This window comes from Quercus lobata, chromosome 4 (assembly GCF_001633185.2).
Source record: "Quercus lobata isolate SW786 chromosome 4, ValleyOak3.0 Primary Assembly, whole genome shotgun sequence".
Classification (NCBI taxonomy): domain Eukaryota; kingdom Viridiplantae; phylum Streptophyta; class Magnoliopsida; order Fagales; family Fagaceae; genus Quercus; species Quercus lobata.
This window is the reverse complement of record NC_044907.1, coordinates 73509459-73528222: the sequence shown is the minus strand read 5'-3', so window position 1 is coordinate 73528222 and position 18764 is coordinate 73509459. Positions and strand designations below refer to the sequence as shown.

Below are 18764 nucleotides of genomic sequence, written 5' to 3'. Positions count from 1 at the left end.
TGATCATTGCCTTCCTTAGCTCTTCCTGCTAAAGCATGTGTATCCTTTGCATTGTACATTATACAAACGAGAGTGGTAAAACCTTGTACAAAGACAGAGTTTTACTAATGATTATATTGCCATATGGAGTAGAACATAGTGGCAGTTTTCTTAATTTCATGACTTTTAACATCTGAATCGCCTTCGAACTCCACAGGATCAACACCAATCTCCATGGCAAAAATAACCGCTCATTTTGCAGCATTACCCCATTGGTAAATAAAGTCTTAATCGCTATTTTAGTGCCTACTAGCAGCTACCCGGTAAAATTCTTGAGCCAAACAAAAATGGCTAGGACAGCAAATAATAAATAAAAAAACCAACTGTATGCCCGCCTATTCTTTCACTTTAGTTACCGTTCTCCTTTGAACAAAGCAAAGCTTCAGTGCTGTAACGCAGACTATGCAGTGACATAAAAACTGCTGTAATGCAGTGACATAAAAAGTGAAAAACAAGGAGGTGTTAAGTATTGCCAAATTTCCCAATACCTATTCAAGCTGTGTTGACTAAGGCTGTGTTTGGTTGCCGTAAAACGTTTTCCGGAAAATACATATTTTCCGGAAATGCTAATTTCCGGAAAATGAAAATATTTTTGTGTGTTTGGTTGTATTTCAAAAAATTTTCCGGAAAATATTTTCTAGTGTTTGGAAAAGGAGGAAAACACAAACCCAGAAAACACACAAGCCACAACCCAGAAAAATCGCGGTCTCGCCGTCGCGAGATCGCGATCAACGTCGCGATCTCACGACGGCGCGATCAACGTCGCGATCTCGCGACGGCGCGATCAACGTCGCGATCTCGCGACGGCGCGATCTCGCGTTCGCGATCTCGCGGTCGACGCTTCTCGAGATCGCGCCGTCGATCGCGATCTCGATCCGGCGCGATCTCGCGAAGGCGAGATCGCGATCGACGGCGCGATCTCGCGAACAACGCTTCGCGAGATCGCGCCGTCGATCGAGATCTCGATCCGACGCGATCTCGCGAAGGCGAGATCGCGATCGACGCTTCGCGAGATCGCGATCGACGGCGCGATCTCGCGAAGCGTCGATCGCCATCGTTGGACTGGTCCGCGCGCGTGGACTGGAGCTCGGACTGGAGATCGGCGCGGACTGGAGCTCGGACTGGTCTTCTCCTCTCGCGCGCGCGCTCTCTCTCTTTTTCCGGAAATCCATTGAAGTGAAAATGAAGGCAGATTTTCATTTCCGTGGTCAAGGCTTCAAATTTCGGTCAACAGGAAATCCATTTCCGGAAAATAATATTTTCCGTCACAGCCAAACGCTCCATTTTCCGGAAATTGATTTCCGAAATTCGTTTGAAGTCGATTCAAACGCACCCTAAAAGCAATCCAGGGTGAAACGAAAAAGTGAGTTCCTTTCTCTGGTGATGATGCCGAAATCTACATGCTACAAAAAAAAAAAAAAAAAAAAAAAAAAAAAAAAAAAAAAAAAAAAGACAAATTTTAGTTACAAAATTGGTTGTAGCGTAATACTACAACATTACTCAATAAAATAAACAATATTGTATATTTTGAAAATGACAAAATTTAACTACAAAATTGGTCGTAGCCTAAGGCTATAACTTCCCTTAATAAAATTAACATTACTACATATTTTGAAAATCTAACTATTGAATTGCATGTTTTTTATTCTTTTAATACACATGTCAAATTATGTGTCAATCAAATGTTATTTACTATATATTTATAAACTTATATTTTATGCATAATTTTAAACTACAAAAACTTGCAATCTAAACAATTTATTGATGACATAGCTATTGATCTTTAATTTTCTAAAAATTTTGCAAGCATGGAAGATATAAGAAGAAAATGTAATCTAACGGTGGATTTGTCAAAATTCACCTCCAATAAAAAGATATTGAGTAAAGTTGTAACCTTACACTACAACCAATTTTGTAACTAAATTTTGTCATTTTGAAAATCTAACCGTTGAATTGTTTCTTATTTACGTTAATACACATGTCAAATTTTGTGTCAATCGGATATTATTTACTATATGATCTATAAGCTTATATATCATGCATAATTTTAAATTACAAAAACTTGTAATTTAAATAATTTCTTGATGACATAGCTTTTGATTTTTAATTTTCAAGAAAATTTGCAAACGTGAAGAATATAAGAAGAAAATGTAATCCAATAGTAGATTTGTCAGAATGCACCTCAAATAAAAAATATTGAATAAGGTTGTAGCCAATTTTCTAGCTAAACTTTGTCCTAAAATCTATTAGCTTGCTACGAGAAAAATTGAACATTTTGATTAGCGAGGAGGCTTGGTAGATGCTTTGCAAAATATTAGTCAAAGAATTTCCAGTTTAGACTTCAGACTCAATCTTTTAGAAGAAAGGATTGGTTTGGGATCGTAGGATCTTGTAATTTTATCGATCCCAAACCATCCTACAAGCAATTCTAAGTTTTATACCATTCTAATTCGGTCCTAATTGTTTTGAGGAAGTAGGATAGTTCAATTCAAGAAAAATTGCCAAACAGCCTATTTTTGGGAAAAAATTAGGTGCGTGACATGCGTTCAAAGTTATTTAATAAGTTGGACTCTTTTTGAAAGTCGAGTTTGGCAAACTCGACTTTGGATTGGAAAACGAACATTATAGTGGCGTTTTATATAAACGCTGCTATAGGCACTAAAAAAAGGCCACTATAGTGTTCGTTTTCCAGCCCAAAGTCGAGTTTGCCAAACTCGACTTTCAAAAAGAGTCCAACTTACTAAATAACTTTGAACGCATGCCATGCGCCTAATTTTTTCCCAAATATAGACTGTTTGGCAATTTTTGCCGTTCAATTCAAAATTTTAACAATCTTGGATATGAATGGCTATTGGTATGGTCCAATTCAAATAAAGTAGATGGTTCTGAATTTTGATGAATATGCTCACCTTTGAGCCAATTTTTTCTGCCTCTAGCATAATTGGTGATGTCAGATAGGAAGTTCCATATTTCATTTTCTTGCCTGTTATGTAGACTTTGACCAAGTTCGCTGCTTTTGATTTGTATCTTTTTTTTAAAATTTTTTATACATTGAATACGAGTAAACTAGTTCGCGTTAGACTCAAATTAAAGATATTAAGTTGGGTTTGACACATCAAACCTATTTAATTGAATGTCAATTTTACCAATTTATCCATAATTTTTAATTATATTTTAATTATTGGTGACTTTTTTGGTATCTAGTTATATATTTATATACACTAGTAAGTTGTTCGAGCTATGTACAAATAATACTGTAATGTTTTATGTAAGATGATTTTGAAAAATGTTGTACATATATCATAGTATAATTGTCATAAAACTTTCTTAGTAACGAGTTCATCATAAGAAATAACTATTATAAATTACACACATTTCAAGCTACAAAATGATGAAAAAAAAAAAAAAAAACTAAATGAACCAAACGTTAAAATCCTCTATCCATATGTTATTGAAATTCATAGAAAAGAAAGCACACACAACATATAGATCATAATACAGTCACCATTAAACCAACACTAAAAAAAAAAAAAAAAACCGTTAAACCAAAACTCCATTTACTGTAGGAAAAAAGTCAATATGTATTTATTTATTGAAATATCAAGAGACTCACTTGAGAAAGAAGCTTGGAGCCCAAAGAATGCTGATTGAATAGTTGTGTTGTTGTTGTTGTTTTTTTTTTTTTTTTTTTTTCTTTGCAAATTCAATTGCCATTGACTAAATCCCCTCCAACCAAGACGATACATGCTTCAACCCTATAATCCGAATTTAAGATTTACAGTAGGTTTAGTTTTTGTTTATTTTGAAAAGACCTATATGCTCAAGCCATATGCTAAGATTAAACAAACTTGAAAAGGATATTGACAATGAAACTTTTACGCTAAAATAAACAATTATTGATTTCTCAGTTCTAGACTTCTGGCATCTTTTGGAAATCGATAAACATAATAACACAACCTATAAAAGAAAATAGCAAAACAAAGAATCTCACAATCTTAACCCTACTGATTGTAAGTGAAGAACTTAATTTTTGAAAGTAGCAAAAGATAGCTTGAACTCATGCATATCATGGCCATTTAATGTGCGATGGACAGCCACTACTAGCTACAACAAAAGATTACAAGAGCAATAGGTTTCTTCTATTGGTCAGGTTTTTAAAAAAATTGTGAGCATGGAAACAAAATTTGAGAATAGCAATAGTTTCAGAAATTTAACTATCAAAGGGGTTTTTTTTTAGAGAAAGAAAGAGAATGGAGACATAAATTTGAAGTTGAGAGGGGAAGGCAAAGTGTGAGAGAGAGGTTGGGGATTCAAAGGTTTAGGAAATACTACATTAATAATTGTAGCAGAATGTTGATAAGGTACATTATGTGAAAACAAAAAGGCAAAACTAAAACATCATTTTGGAGGCAAGCTATGATTAATGCATCTACACAATTACAAAGGCAGAAGCTTTTTTAAATAACCAATGAAAAAACTTGCCTTACCAAAAAAAAAAAAAAAAAAAAATTAATAGAGGAGGGAGACTTTGTTTATGAGATGTGAGTAACTATATCACCATAAAATAATAATGGTTCCCATAGAATAAAATAAAATAATAATGATTATAGTAAATAAAGGATATGGATTTGTGTAATTGAGGCACCATAAATGCTAAAAGACTATCTATCTCGATCTCATTAGTTATTAGTCCCTTTAAATAAATAAAAAAATTGAAACAGCTGGTATACTAAGGGTCCGTTTGGATGGAGGAGTGGAAAAGTGGGAGGATGAAAAATTGTGGAAGGATAGAAAAGTGGGAGGATGGAAAATATTTAGTTTTCCCTCTTGTATGTTTGGTTGGAGGGGTGGAAAAGTGGGAGGGTGGAAAACTCTTTTGTTTGGTTGGAGAGAAAAAGGGAAGGATGAAAAATGTAATTTATATAAATTGACTATTATACCCTTGTTGTATAATATGTAAGAAATAAATTTTTTTATACTTATTACATAATATTAAATTTATCACATCACATATATAAATTTATATTATTATTTTTCTTATTATAATGTAAAAATTAGATCAAGTCATATTTGAAAAAAAAAAAAAAAACGTTCAGGTCACGTTGAAAAAAAAATGTTCAGGTCACGTGAAAAAAAGAAAAAAGAAAAAGAAAAAAAAGGAGAACGTTTCAGGTCACAAAAAAGAAAAAAAAAGAAAAAAAAGGAAGAACGTTTCAGGTCACAAAAAAAAAAAAAAAAAAAAGGGAAGAAGAAGAACGTTTCCAGGTCACGTGAAAAGAAAAAAAAAAAAGGAAGAAGGGAGGGCATTACCGTAAAACTGCACTAAGGCAGTTTTCCCCCCCTTGCTTTTCCTCCCAATTTGGGAGGAAAAAATTTGTGGGCCCAGGGAGAAAATTTTCTCCCTAGTTTTCCACTCCCTCTATTTTCTTCCTATTCCCAAACAGTGGAAAACTGAGTTTTCCACCCCATTTTCCCTCTTATATTTTCCATCCTCCCTATATTCCACCCATCCAAACACAACCTAAAAGTCATGAAGAAGAGAGAGGGTCGTGGTGTAAACTTAGGCAATTAATGGGAGAGTTTGATAATTGTAGAGAAACTTCATAGGAGGTGCCACTTGGCAAAAGCATAAATTCTCACACAATGAGGTTTCTGCTTTTATATATATTGACTTTATAAAATATGAGAATTGTTAATAGGTTATCCATGCTAGCTAGGTAAACATCTAAACTTGACTACATGACCTATTTATTAAATGGGTTATGTCACGTCATACTAACCCTAATACAAGTTTATTAAATGGGTTATGTATATCGTATTGGTTCAACTTGTTTAATAAATATGTCATGTTAGGGTTGAGAGATAGTGACTCAATTAATAAACATGTTGTGTTTGTGTAGATTTATAAGGTTGGATACTTATGAGTTAACATGACATGAACACGACATGAGAACACAAATGTTAAAGAGGTTTAAAGTTTGTGTTATATATTCAAGAGTTAGGCCCTTTTGGATGTACAACATTGTAAGTTTCTTTAAAACCTTCCCCCCTTTCCCCATGTGTGTGTTAAAAATATTTAGTATTCTCAAAAAAAAAAAAAAAAAAGAATTGAATGTAGTTTTCTTTTGATTGTTTGAGGAGCTTGCAAACAAGTGGCTTCAATGCCTTGAGATCTTTTTTTTTTTTTTTTTGAGAAACAAACACACCCACAAGGGTGAGAGAAATTGGGTCTAAAATAAGGGCACATCACAAACTCCACTTAAAAGTCATGATAACTGGCTTCTATAATGCTCTCTTATAATATGTCTTGGGATTGGGCTTATAATATATGTATATTGTATAGTGTATACTCATTGTGGTTTTCTTTTGTTTTAAATCTAAAGATTTTTAATAAAGGGAAGAGAGAAAAGCTCCCAAGTACCAGTGTTCTTAGTTAAAGTTTTTTTTTTTTTTTTTTTTTTTTTTACAAGATAGAATTTCTATTCTAGCCTAATCTAAGTGTATATATGTGTGAAGCTCCCTCTTGGAGGCTTGAACCTCGGCTCTTGCCCTCCACACCCCTCAAGCATTTATATTTATGGAGTGACCACCGCACCAAGGGTGCGTGGTGGTTAGTTAAAGTTTGTTAAGTTTGGTCTTTTAGAGAGGGAGAAGAGAGTGACAAAAGGCATCCAATGTTAAAGAAACTGGATGGAAACAATAGAGAAGAAAACAATCTCATTGTAATTTTTTGATGTAGGCATATTTCTTCAAAGTCATGCTCCATTGAAGTTGAACCCAAATGAAACCCATCATTTACAAAGAATAAGACAAAACGCATATCTGGCCTTCCCAAGGCTAAGTCGGTACATTTGTTGTATCCATTGGAAGCATCACTTGTTTTTCTCCTCAAGAAAATAGAAGGAAATCTATAGGCAATGAACACTAAGGTCTAAAGGCTTCAGTCTATGATAATTACAAGTGCTAAAGCTATGCCACCATAGCCTAGTGAACATTGATAAAAAAATTTAATTGGCATTTATTGAACAGTCATTTATGCATAAATAAAAAAAGATAAATGTATTGTGCATGTCTTGTGTTATTGGATTATGAGCTATATATAGTTCATGGTTCTGTAAATTTAGTTGTAGCAAGCTTGAAGCCCCCCACTTTGGTTGTAAGAATGAACTTGTTGGGGGCAAAAAAAATGTATTGGTCCCCTGTATGAGTAGAATTAATATGATATGCTTCCATTTATGCTTCCATTTTTTCTTTGGAAAACCAAACAAGTAGCATGTTGAAACATTCAAACCCAGTACATCATTGTTCAACCATTCAAAGAAAAATAATGGGGCCTCTTCTATCCATGTTACATAATCTTCAATATTATGTGCACATCTTGCCAAAATGAGTATCTAGTAAAACTAACCTCCCATTGCTGAACATGTTAACGTTGCAGATGAAATTTAGCTTCCTTCACTACGTTAGCCCACCAAAACTCATATTTTCCGTGTTCCTGAAGTTTTGCTATAATCCCCCACTAAAACTTGTCCCCTCTGTATGCCAACATCATGAGCAAACCGAATGGTTTGGACTGCAGCCTCAAGTTCTGCCACAAAGCTCTCCATAACTGGTCTTCCTTTTCAGCTCATTGCTGCAACGAGCAATCCTTGTTCATTCCGGATTATGACCCCCGCTCCTGTTCTATGTAAATCCTCAAAAACTGCACCATCAAAATATTCCTTGTAAATAGGTTTACAGGGAGGATTCTAGTACAGTGTGAGATTAATACGTTGGTTTGTTACAGCTTGAGTTATTGAACTACCTGAGTTGCAGATTGCTTGAAATTCCTGCCAAAATTCTATAGCCTCACCTGCTATGACACTTGGCTGTTTTGTAGACTGCTCAAAGACCCTCTTATTCCTTCCCTTCCAAATCATCCAGGACAGTATCAGGGATTGCTCCACAGTGTTGTCACAGCCCTCCTCCAATACAGGCCAAATTATTCTAACAAAGTCTAGGAATTCATGCTCTAATTACCTCTTTTCTGCAGCACCAAATTCTTGTGCCTCTTCACAATTCCATAATTCATGCATCATGTCATCCTCATTTAATTTGCAGCTTGGACATCATGGCTACGTTAGAACCCTTTTGTTCACTAGATTGGCACATGCAGGTAGAATGTTATGACATGCTCTCCATGCAAACATCTTAACTTTATTAGGGACCTTTGCTTTCCAAATTGAGCACCAAACCATCTCCACTGCAATTTTACTGGAGCTTCCAATTCCTATTGTGCACATCCCATCTTGTACATTTTATTTATTTTTTCATACCAAACTAGAAATTCAGTACCTATTATAAATTTCAGCAATCCAACCGTTACTTAATGTAATGAAGATAGGAATATTGAAAAGCAAACTCATTAGAATCATTGGTTTATACCCATAACATTATCAGGGACTATAATACCTAGTACCACAACAATAACAAAAATCTATACAAACTCACAAGATTTTCATGTTTGTTAAGGATATTTAAGGAATCACCTATCCTAGATACAAACAAGTGAACAACAATATTCAAATCACAAACCCAACATATATGATGTGTTGAACTATTAGAGACAATTAAGGGATTCCCAATCAGCTTAATTAAGGGGTTTCCAATCAGTTGTAATTATGGGATTTGGCAACTCTTAATTTTTTGTCTAGATTCATTGTAACAGCATCTATATATTTCGACCAATGTAAAAGTTCTATACACAGAAAATCCAATCCAAATTGGTTCAACCTTGTCATATTCGATCCCATGACCAAATTGCCGACATTTTTACCAAACCTTTGGGTAAGGATTCTTTTCATCGTCTTATCAGCAAGCTGGGCGTTACTCATGTACACAATCCACCTTGAGGAGGAGTATTAGAGACAATTAAGGGATTCCCAATCAGCTCAATTAAGGGGTTTCCAATCAGCTATAATTATGGGATTCGGTAGCTGTTACTATTCTGTCTAGCTGCAATTATGGGATTAGGCTGTCAATATTTTTGTCTAGGTTCATTGTAACAACATCTATATATTCAGACCAATGTAAAAGTTCTATACACAGAAAATATAATTCAGACAAATCTTTGTCCTCCAATCTTATTTTACATGAACATATTCATTTATTGTTCATCAAAAAAACTCAATTATTTGTCTTTTCCAACCTCACTGTGCAAAGATGAATCAAGTATGGCTCTGTTTTGCAACTCTACTCAACCTTGCCTCCAAGCTGTAAAGCTTAGCATTGAATTATCTCTTGAATTTGATGCAAAAAGTGCGAAAGATTAAAGAGACACAAATAGAGAGAGAGAGAGAGAGAGAGAGAGAGAGAGAGAGAGAGAGAGAGAGAGGTGTATGTGTCACTTATAGAACAGAATTAGGACTGTAGAATTCTGGAGCTAATTAAGTGCCCTTGATGGACTTCTTGAGTTCCCAATTAAACCAACAGAAGATTCATCTAGCTTAAGAATGTCAATGGAAGACAATATAAAAAATTTAGCTGCTATGGCATACTGTAGGCACATCAATTACTGCATTTGAAAAAACTGGCTACTAAGAATAAACCCCAAAGAGAACTCATTGAAAGAGAACCCATTGAGTTGAATCTTCACAAGTTTTCTTGGGCTCAACATGTTAATTAGGAGCTTTCTCACATTTTTCTTGTTCATTGTTCTCAACTTTTCAATTAGATCTCTCCATCCAACATCTTTCCCCTACTTTCTTTTAAAGGAAAACTGGAGTAGCACTTGAGCTTTGTTGATAAACAACAGTATATGTAGAAAAGAAATCATTCTATGAGACAAAGGGTCTCATTAAAAAGCCTTAGCAATATGGAAATATCTTCACAAAGAGTGGAAAACAAATTTTGCTAAAGTATAGGAAATAGCAACCTCATATGACAGATAATGCATAAAGCTATCAATAAATTTAAGCAAGCTAAGACATAGCAGTGAAGATCTAAGACATAGCAATTCCTTGCATGTTAAGGGCACAAACTCCTTTCAAAATTATATTGGAACTAAATTAAAAGAGCATGAGGCGTGTTATATGCAAGGAGGTGAGAATATGTGATAGGTATTTTTTTTCATACTTGATGCACTTGCCCACCTGCACAGAGCTGACAGTCTGTATTTAGAATGAAATGTAAAATGAAAAAAATCAAATGTTACTTTGTCTTATATATAGAAAATGGACATTGTACCTAATAATAAAAACTATAGATATCTATTTAACACAATTATAAAATAAAATAAAAAGATAAAAAAAAAAAAAGAACCTAAAGGATGGAGCTTATTCTAATAAAGGACAAGAAGGATTCTTCTGAATCATATAAAGAGAAAAAAAAAAATCAGTATTACAATAAGCCAAAAGTCATGGTTAATAGGAATTGAGTTCTTATTTACTACTAGCCATTTAGCATCTATGAGAATAGATAATCCCCCTTTTTTTGGGGATAAATAAACATTTTCATTAAAAATCAAGAAAATTGCTACCCTAGTACACATGCTTGACTCAAGTACAATTTTCTTTTCACTTCTTATTTAACATGAAATTTTCCTAGAAGGTAGTGTGAATCTGCACCCAAACTCTGCTTCAAGATGTGGTGGTAATATTTTTCTGATTTCCATGGGTTGGTAAGTAGTCAATCAAAAATATAATTGCAAGGTTCGATGCATCATATATATATATATATATATATATAAAAACGGTTTTTAAAAGCTTTTTTGTCATTTAATATGTAATGAAAAGTTTTTATGAAGTGAATTTGGGCTAACAGTATAAAAAAGCCTTTTTTGTCTTTTAATATGTAATGAAAAGTTTTTTATGAAGTGAATTTGGGTTTTTGAAGCAAGTGAATGACCTGCCTAGTTTAAAACCAGAACTAGGGTGTACCTTATGACATATTGTTTTCAAGGTTTTGAGAAGACCTTAATAACAAATGAATTTCTCTCAGGCATGTTTAGTTAAATTTTTTGTTTGTGAACTCCCTCAAACTAGTTTGAATGATGTTAAGAAAGATTCTTAGTCCACAACTCCTTAACAGCCCCCCTCCCCCACAAACCCCAGCATAAAAAAAAAAAAAAAGGAGAAACAAAAAGTTTAAATAATTACTTTTCACTTAAAATCAATTCTTAAAATACACCCACATCCAGTTTGTAAGGGAAAAAAAATTAAGATTAATCCTAATCTGAATACAATATCGAATGAGTCCTGAACCCAGATTGTTTATCTACATGGTTGTGAAGCTTCCCCTTTCTCTAGTATGAGATTCAGGGAGAGTGGTTGTGGTATTGGGGTATTTATGCAAGAATACCACACATTATATGAATCTTGAAAAAAAAAAAATATTGCCAAGACAATCAATCTTGTTTTTTTCCCATCACTGAATAAGAGTATTGGGATAGGTACTAGCAATATTCTTACAATCAATCCTTGTTTCTCTAAGTTGTGAAGAATGTTTATGTCCATATATTTTTGGTGGCTTGAGAAGCTAAGTAACATATAGTGCCAACTTGAATCACAGATAAAGTTCATTACAAAAACCTTGGCTACAGCCTACACGTAAATTGGAACTTTTGCATTGGATTACAGAAGGTATACTTCTTTTCCTCGTCAGATACGTTGTGTAAGCAGATAGTGTAATTGAGTTGAGTTCTTAAATGGACAAATGTCTATGGATATTATATACCTGAGCACATTCATTTAGAGAGCCCATCTTCAGTTCACAGTATGCCATGAAGTTTGAGATGCTTAGCTCATAACCTTCCGCAGAATTTAGAAGCGAGTTAAACTATTAAATGCTGATTTTCATTTTCCAACTATCCTTTCTACATGCATATGACTGACTTGAAATTGGAGCTTTTCTGTTAATGCTTGTCTTGTATTCCATTGACAACAGTGTGACTAAGAAGTTAGAACTACTTTAAAATTTTAGTTTGAGCTTTAGGAAATTGGTTAAAAAACATGAACAGAGGATCCTAAAGAATAGAAAGATCAATTCCAAAAACTTAAGGAATAAAGCAGTTATATCAGCAACTATAGTTGGTATCCCAACAATAATAAAGTTGTGGCCCAGCCATCCTCACTATAATTCAAATATTCCCAAGTAACAAAAAAAGAACAAAAAATAATAAAGACCTATGCTTTTAGATTATATTATTGAAAAATAGCTCTTCAACCAATCAACAAACTATATTGTTTTAGAGATCCTAACCAAAGGCATTAAAATGTCAAGCCATTTTAACTTTTGGACAGCATGTCCTACTTTTAAATGGTCAGGTAACCTAGTAAACTATCATAGACTAGGAAGATGCAATGCTGCAGTGCGAATCATTCATGATTCTCATCTCAAACAATCTTGTACACAGCCAAACAAATGTTGTGTAGCTTTTAAAAGTCAAAATGATACACATTTTTCTAAAAAATTCAAGATTCTATGTGTTTGGTACACATCAATTTTTAAAATAAGAAACCATTTGATTAAAAAAAAATGACTAGAACTAGGAAATTAACTATTGCAGGATTATTCTTGACTACGGTGAGTACACATGCTTGATAAGGTAAGCAGAAAATATGCCTCTTTAGTAGACCAATCAGATCAATAAAATATACATATGAAAACCTACTGTCTAATAATGAAAACTAGACTGACCTCCCATCCAAGGTGGAGGAAATTTTGGGCCTAATACTGACTCCAACACCAACTATCACAATTAACTGCATTAAGAAAATAAAAATCAATTAACACAAAATAAATACTTGAGTAATTGAAAAGTCTATGTTAATAATCCAACTATGGATGAGCCTCTTAATTTTGAGAGAGAGAGAGAGAGAAGGAGAAGAGAGTGACAAAAGGCATCAAATGATAAAGAAATTGGATGGAAACAATAAAGGAGTAAACAATCTCAATGTAATTTTTTGATTGAGGCCTATTTCTTCAAATTTCAATCAAAATGTCGTTTTTTTCTTTGATGGTGGAAAGAAATTGAATTTGGAGTCATAATTTTCAAAGACATTTTCCATTGAGGTTGAACCCAAATGAAACCCATCATTTACAAAGGTTAAGACAAAAAGCATATCTAGCTTGCCCAAGGCGAAGTTGGATCCATTGAATTCCTCACTTGTTTTTCTCCTCAAGAGAGCAGAAGGAAATCTCTAGGCAGGCGGGCACTAAGGTCTAAGGGCCTCAGTCTATAATTACTAGTGCTAAAGGTATTCCACCATGGCCTAGTAAACATTGATAAAAAAAATTTTAACTGGCATTTATTGAACAGTAATTTATGTATAAATAAAAAAAGACATTCATACAATGTAGTATAGTCTCACAAGCTAACATAGAATTGTCTAAAATTATCAATAACCAAAAAATGGAATTGTATAAACTGATTAAGTAAATTAATGAGTATTATTGGCAGGGTTAATATTCACATGCAAAATTAACATTTCACAAGCTTGATATTTTAAGCCAATCATTGGTTACAATATGAACAATTTTTTTTTTTTTTGATGAATCAATCAATTTTATTAAATACAAACTAGAGTACACAGAGCCTTAAAGGGAACTACACCAAACGGAGGAACCCTTTGTATGCACAAAAAATACAAGCACAACAGTGTCACCTCAACTCAGGCCAACAGACTAAGTCTGCCTATCGTTTAAAAATATAATAATAAACCTACATAGCAAATAGAAATACAACAAAGGGATGATGCTTGTGAACAAACCAACAGTTGTGACAACATCAAGACACTAGAATGCACCATTTTGCAGAAGACTAGAAACAACAGCCATCATCATAACCATATTATGTCTTCTTAAATAGCATACAAGTATTCAAGCCCCATTTGCTGCATACTATCCATGGCATCTAAATTACACCCAAAGAAATTAAATAAGAAGGTAAAACCATAAGATATCCAAGATACATAACTATAATTCAAAGGGACAAAAAAAAAAAAAATACAGTTGCTAATAATAATAGAAACTTTTATGTTTTTAGGTTAGAGATTCATTCTAAAGTCTCAAAGATAAGAACATCACATACCATAGAAACAATTATCTTCTTCCACCACGTTTGTGGGCATTCTTCTTCAATCTTCTGAGCATGATATGCTGCTCTAATTTGACCATCCTCACAAGGCACTTTGGTTTTTCAATTTTAAACATAATATATCCCATAAACATTCCGAATATTGTTCCACATGCGTAACCTATGGATACAGCTTGCCAACCAAATTGTTGTTTGAAAAATCAATGCTTGTTAAGATGGTTAGGACTCTCTCCATCTCAATATACTGCCCCTTCATCATGATATTCAATGAATCTTGATAATAATTTTCTCCCATATATTTCGATGCAACTCCGCTTTCATCGACATTCATCATGGCTTTCAAATATTCAAAATATGTTATTGGCAAAGGACCATTAAACTGGTTGTTAGAGATGTCTATGATTCGCAAATTCGGGAAAGGAAATTTGGTTATAGGATTGCCTATACGACCTTGAAATCTGTTTGATCTTATGACAAGAACTTGCAAATTCTGAAGACTTCCCAACCAATAAGGGAAGACTCCATTTATCTTATTGTTTCCAAGATCTAGAACTTCCAAGTATGTACAATTTGCCAAATATCGTGGCAATGGCCCTTCCAATTGATTGCCATTAAGGTTAATACTCCTAATGTTATTTCCTTTGGCAAATGTTGCAGGGATGATACCATGAAGGCTATTCATTCGCAAATCCAACACTGTGAGGGTAGTAGAGTTTACCAAACACTTAGGAATCATGCCACTTAAGTTGTTATGAGATAGGTCTAGAACTTCAAGATGAATTGCATCGCAAATTAAAGAAGGGATTTCTCCTGTTAAATTGTTATTGGAGAAAAAGATAAAGTGTAGACTAGAAAAATTTAGAGTGGGAAATGGTCCTTGAAGCCAGTTTTCACGGAGATCAACATAATATAATGAATTCATCCCCACATCCCCCAACCATCTTGGAACTCGACCATAAATTCGGTTATTGGAAAGGTCTAAGGATTGTAAATTTGTTGTCAGTCTTAAGAAAATTGGGAATTCACTGATATTGGAGTAAGACAAGTTCAAATTTTGAAGATTGGGCAGGGCATAGGTAGCATTATTATTGAAGTTAATTGAGTTATTTGAAAAATCAAGAGTCTCAAGATTTTTGAGCTTTGAAAACATTTCAGACCCCAACATAATACTCAAGTTATTTGATGAGAGAGATAGGCTAGTCAGGTTCACAAGCTTAGATATTGACCTAGGTATAGAGCCCTGTAGCTTATTATAGCTCAAATCAAGGTTCTGTAATGAATTGGAATTGAATTCACCGATCTCACCAATGAATCGATTACCATCAAGATATAAAATCTCCAAAGATGGCAAACTGAATAACCAAGAAGGCAGTGTTCCACTTAGGAAATTTAAACTTAAATAGAGACCAACTAGATTCAAACCACTTACGTGACTAGGAAGGGGACCAACAAGTTGATTGTACGAAAGGTGTAAAGTTGAGAGATTCGACAAGTTGAATAGTGATGACGGCAACAAACCTGTTAAAAATATTCACCAATAATTAAAAAATTGTTAGTTTTGATGCATCAGCCAAAAAGACCTAAAATTTAAAAGTGGTAATAGAATCTCACCGCTAAAACTATTAGATGACAGATCTAAATATATAAGTTTTGTAAGGTTCCCAAGCCAAGCTGGAATTGACCCCGAAAAATTGCAATAAGAGAAATCCAAATGCTCCAAGGACTTTAGATTGCCGATAGAACTAGGTAATTCTCCTAAAAAGTTTGGCGAAGAGAGATCCAAATACTCCAAGGACTTCAGATTGCCGATAGAACTAGGTAATTCTCCTGAAAAGTTTGTCGAAGAGAGATCCAAATACTCCAAGGACTTCAGATTGCCTATAGAACTAGGTAATTCTCCTGAAAAGTTTGTCGAAGAGAGATCCAAATGCTCCAAGGACTTCAAATTGCCGATAGGACTAGGTAATTCTCCTGAAAAGTTTGTCCAAGAGAGATCCAAATGATCTAAGGACTTTAGATTGCCGATAGAACTAGGTAATTCTCCTGAAAAGTTTATCGAAGAGAGATCCAAATGCTCCAAGGACTTCAGATTGCCAATAGAACTAGGTAATTCTCCTAAAAAGTTTGTTGAAGAGAGATCTAAAAACTTTTGGGAATTACAGCTCCAATTAGACTTTGGAAGAGAAACTTCAAGGTCTGAATTTGCTGCAAGATCAAGGGTTTGTATATTGGGAAGGAAGAGGATGTTATTTTTAAGTTTTCCCTGCAAGTCACACTCACAGAGACTGAGAGTTGTCAAAGAGGAGGATAGATTCATCAAAGAATTAGGTCTAATTGAGGACATATTTGTCCTATCCAGAATAAGTTCCCTTAACTGAGTTAGGTTACCAATGACTCTTTTCCATACTGGAGCTTTGATTAATAATAGCCCATTAAGATCAAGTGAAACCAGTGAAGACAACTGAGAGATTTCAAACGGGATTTGGCCAGCAAATACGGAAAGAGAAAGGTTAAGATGAGTCAAACTCTTAAAGTTGCCAAACTCAGAAGGACTTAGGGAGCGATTGAACCAATTGTCAGCGAGGTTCAACTTCCTGAGATTGGGAAGAAAAAACAGGGTATTGTTGGAATGATAGTGGCCCATAAGCCAGCTGGAACTAAGGTCCAGGCCAACCACATGGCTTGTGTTTTTGTCACACTTGACCCCATCCCAATTGCAACAGTGCTTATCCGCCCGCCAACTGGATGTTTTTGGATAAGAAGTTTGTGAGTCAGAAGCAGATTTGTGAAGAGAAAAAGACTTATTAAAATGGAGTAGAGCAGAGCATGGTGGCATTGAAGACAAGGAGGAAGAGAGAGACGATGGAAAGGGAAGTTGAGAATGCAAGATCAAACTGAACAAAAAGAAGACTTGATACTTCCAAGTTGAACGCCCCACTTGATACCCAATTCAAAAAAAACAAAACTCTGAAAATGGAGTAGTATTTCTGATGATGTTATAAGGAAGGTATGGGACGGAATGAATATTATATATAGATGCTGCCAAGTCAACAGGAGTCATCGACCTTTCTTTTATTTTTTTAAAAAAAGATGTTAATTTCACGTCACGTGTGAGGTGACATGAAATTGTACAACATGTACATATTCTCATATTTTGAACTTTCTAGGAACCTCCATATATATCATCGATTAATTATAATATTTTAATAATTGCTAATTGAGTAAAAAAACTGACAATTAATTTAAAATATGAATTTTACTAATGTGTATTTTGGGTATATATTAATTTTTATTTTTGGAAAAATTTTTCTCAAAAATTGAAAAAATGATGGCAATTTTTTTAATTCTCAAAAAAATATTTCTAAAAATAGAAAACTTAATGTGTGACCTTATTGGGCCCACAAAATTGCATTAGATTGTTCTTCTTTTAAGAAAATAATTCTTTTAAAAATCGTTGGAGCGCTAAATATTTCATTTGAAATTGAAGTGTTTTTTTTTTTTTTTGAGAATCAAAATTGAAGTGGTTTTATATCTAGCTGTGTAAATATTATTATTGTGTACTAAAATTAAGAATTAAAATGGATAAGTTGGTGGAGTCAAAAATTGAGTTTTGGGAAGTTATATATATATATATATATATTTTTTTTTTTGAAATTTAAAATAGTAATGTACAATATTCTCATTTGTTAATAAATAAATGATATTTTCAAGAGTCACGCCAAAGTCTGATAAAGATGTGGAGGTTACCATCACTTCTTGTTGGAGAATTGATAAAAATTAAAGGGGTCAAAGCGTGTAAATTGGTGGAAGGTAGGAAGTTTGTGTTCACACTTAAAAAGTTTGATTTTAGAGACTTGCACAGTTTTTTCTCCTCGCCGAAGTCCTTTTTTTTTTTTAACTTCTACGCTTTGAAATCTTAGGGTCATTTTATATGTGGGTTTAAATAATAGTTTTTAATTTTTTTAAAATATATGTAGGTAAAAAAATATGTAAAAATACATGTAATAATATTTAAAAATTGAAACATGTGTTTAAACACATGTACCAAACAACCCTTTACCTTTTGAAAGTGCATATCTTTTTTCTTTTTTGAAATCAAAGTGCGCAACCTTTTTAATTGTTTGATTACTTAAATACATTTCTAAAATCATCTACTACTATTAAAGACTGTCCAAAAGCATTATAGATTCCACTAATTTTTTATTATTATTATCAAATAGATCTTTAACAGTGGCACCAAGAAATTAAGGTCCCTATCTTTAACAGTGACACCAAGAAATTAAGGTCCCTATAGCACGGAGGTTTAAAGCTACCCAGTAATGCTATTGACACAATATATAGACATTTTTATCCATAAATATCACTTAATTATTATTCACATTTTATTTTATTTATTCAAAAATTAAGATTTCTTACTTAGATACACAAATAATAAGAAAATAACAGAAAAATTGTGCCCAAAAAGGTAAAGTAGGCCTAAACAAGTATTTGTGTTCAAACTTCATGCTATAAAGTTTGATTTCATATACTAGCACCTTTTTTTTTTTTGCTAAATATATATATATATATATATTTTTTTTTTTTGGGTAGGCGCTAGTTTTTTTTAATTATTTGATTAATTAAATGATACACATTTCCTTTGTTGGTAGTA

The 18764-nt window shown here is 33.5% G+C and overlaps 1 protein-coding gene across 3 annotated transcripts; it reads right to left on the bottom strand.

Moving 5' to 3' along the window:
* Positions 1 to 7086: 7086 nt before the first annotated feature.
* On the bottom strand, positions 7087 to 17094 carry LOC115987524 (receptor-like protein 9DC3). 3 transcript variants are annotated; one of them, XR_004091124.1, is made up of 5 exons: positions 15725 to 17094; positions 15543 to 15631; positions 12715 to 12779; positions 7844 to 8373; positions 7087 to 7741 (listed from the first exon to the last, which is right to left on the bottom strand). XR_004091124.1 is itself a non-coding variant. In XM_031111099.1 (4 exons), exons 1-4 carry the CDS (start codon positions 16947 to 16949, stop codon positions 8367 to 8369), a joined length of 1386 nt encoding a protein of 461 aa, XP_030966959.1. In that variant the 5' UTR covers positions 16950 to 17094; the 3' UTR covers positions 7806 to 8366. The 3 variants fall into 3 exon arrangements, 2 of the variants coding, with proteins under 2 accessions (XP_030966959.1, XP_030966957.1); XM_031111099.1 differs by lacking the exon at positions 7087 to 7741 and having other exon boundaries at positions 7806 to 8373; XM_031111097.1 differs by lacking the exons at positions 7087 to 7741; positions 7844 to 8373 and having other exon boundaries at positions 12392 to 12779.
* Positions 17095 to 18764: the final 1670 nt, after the last annotated feature.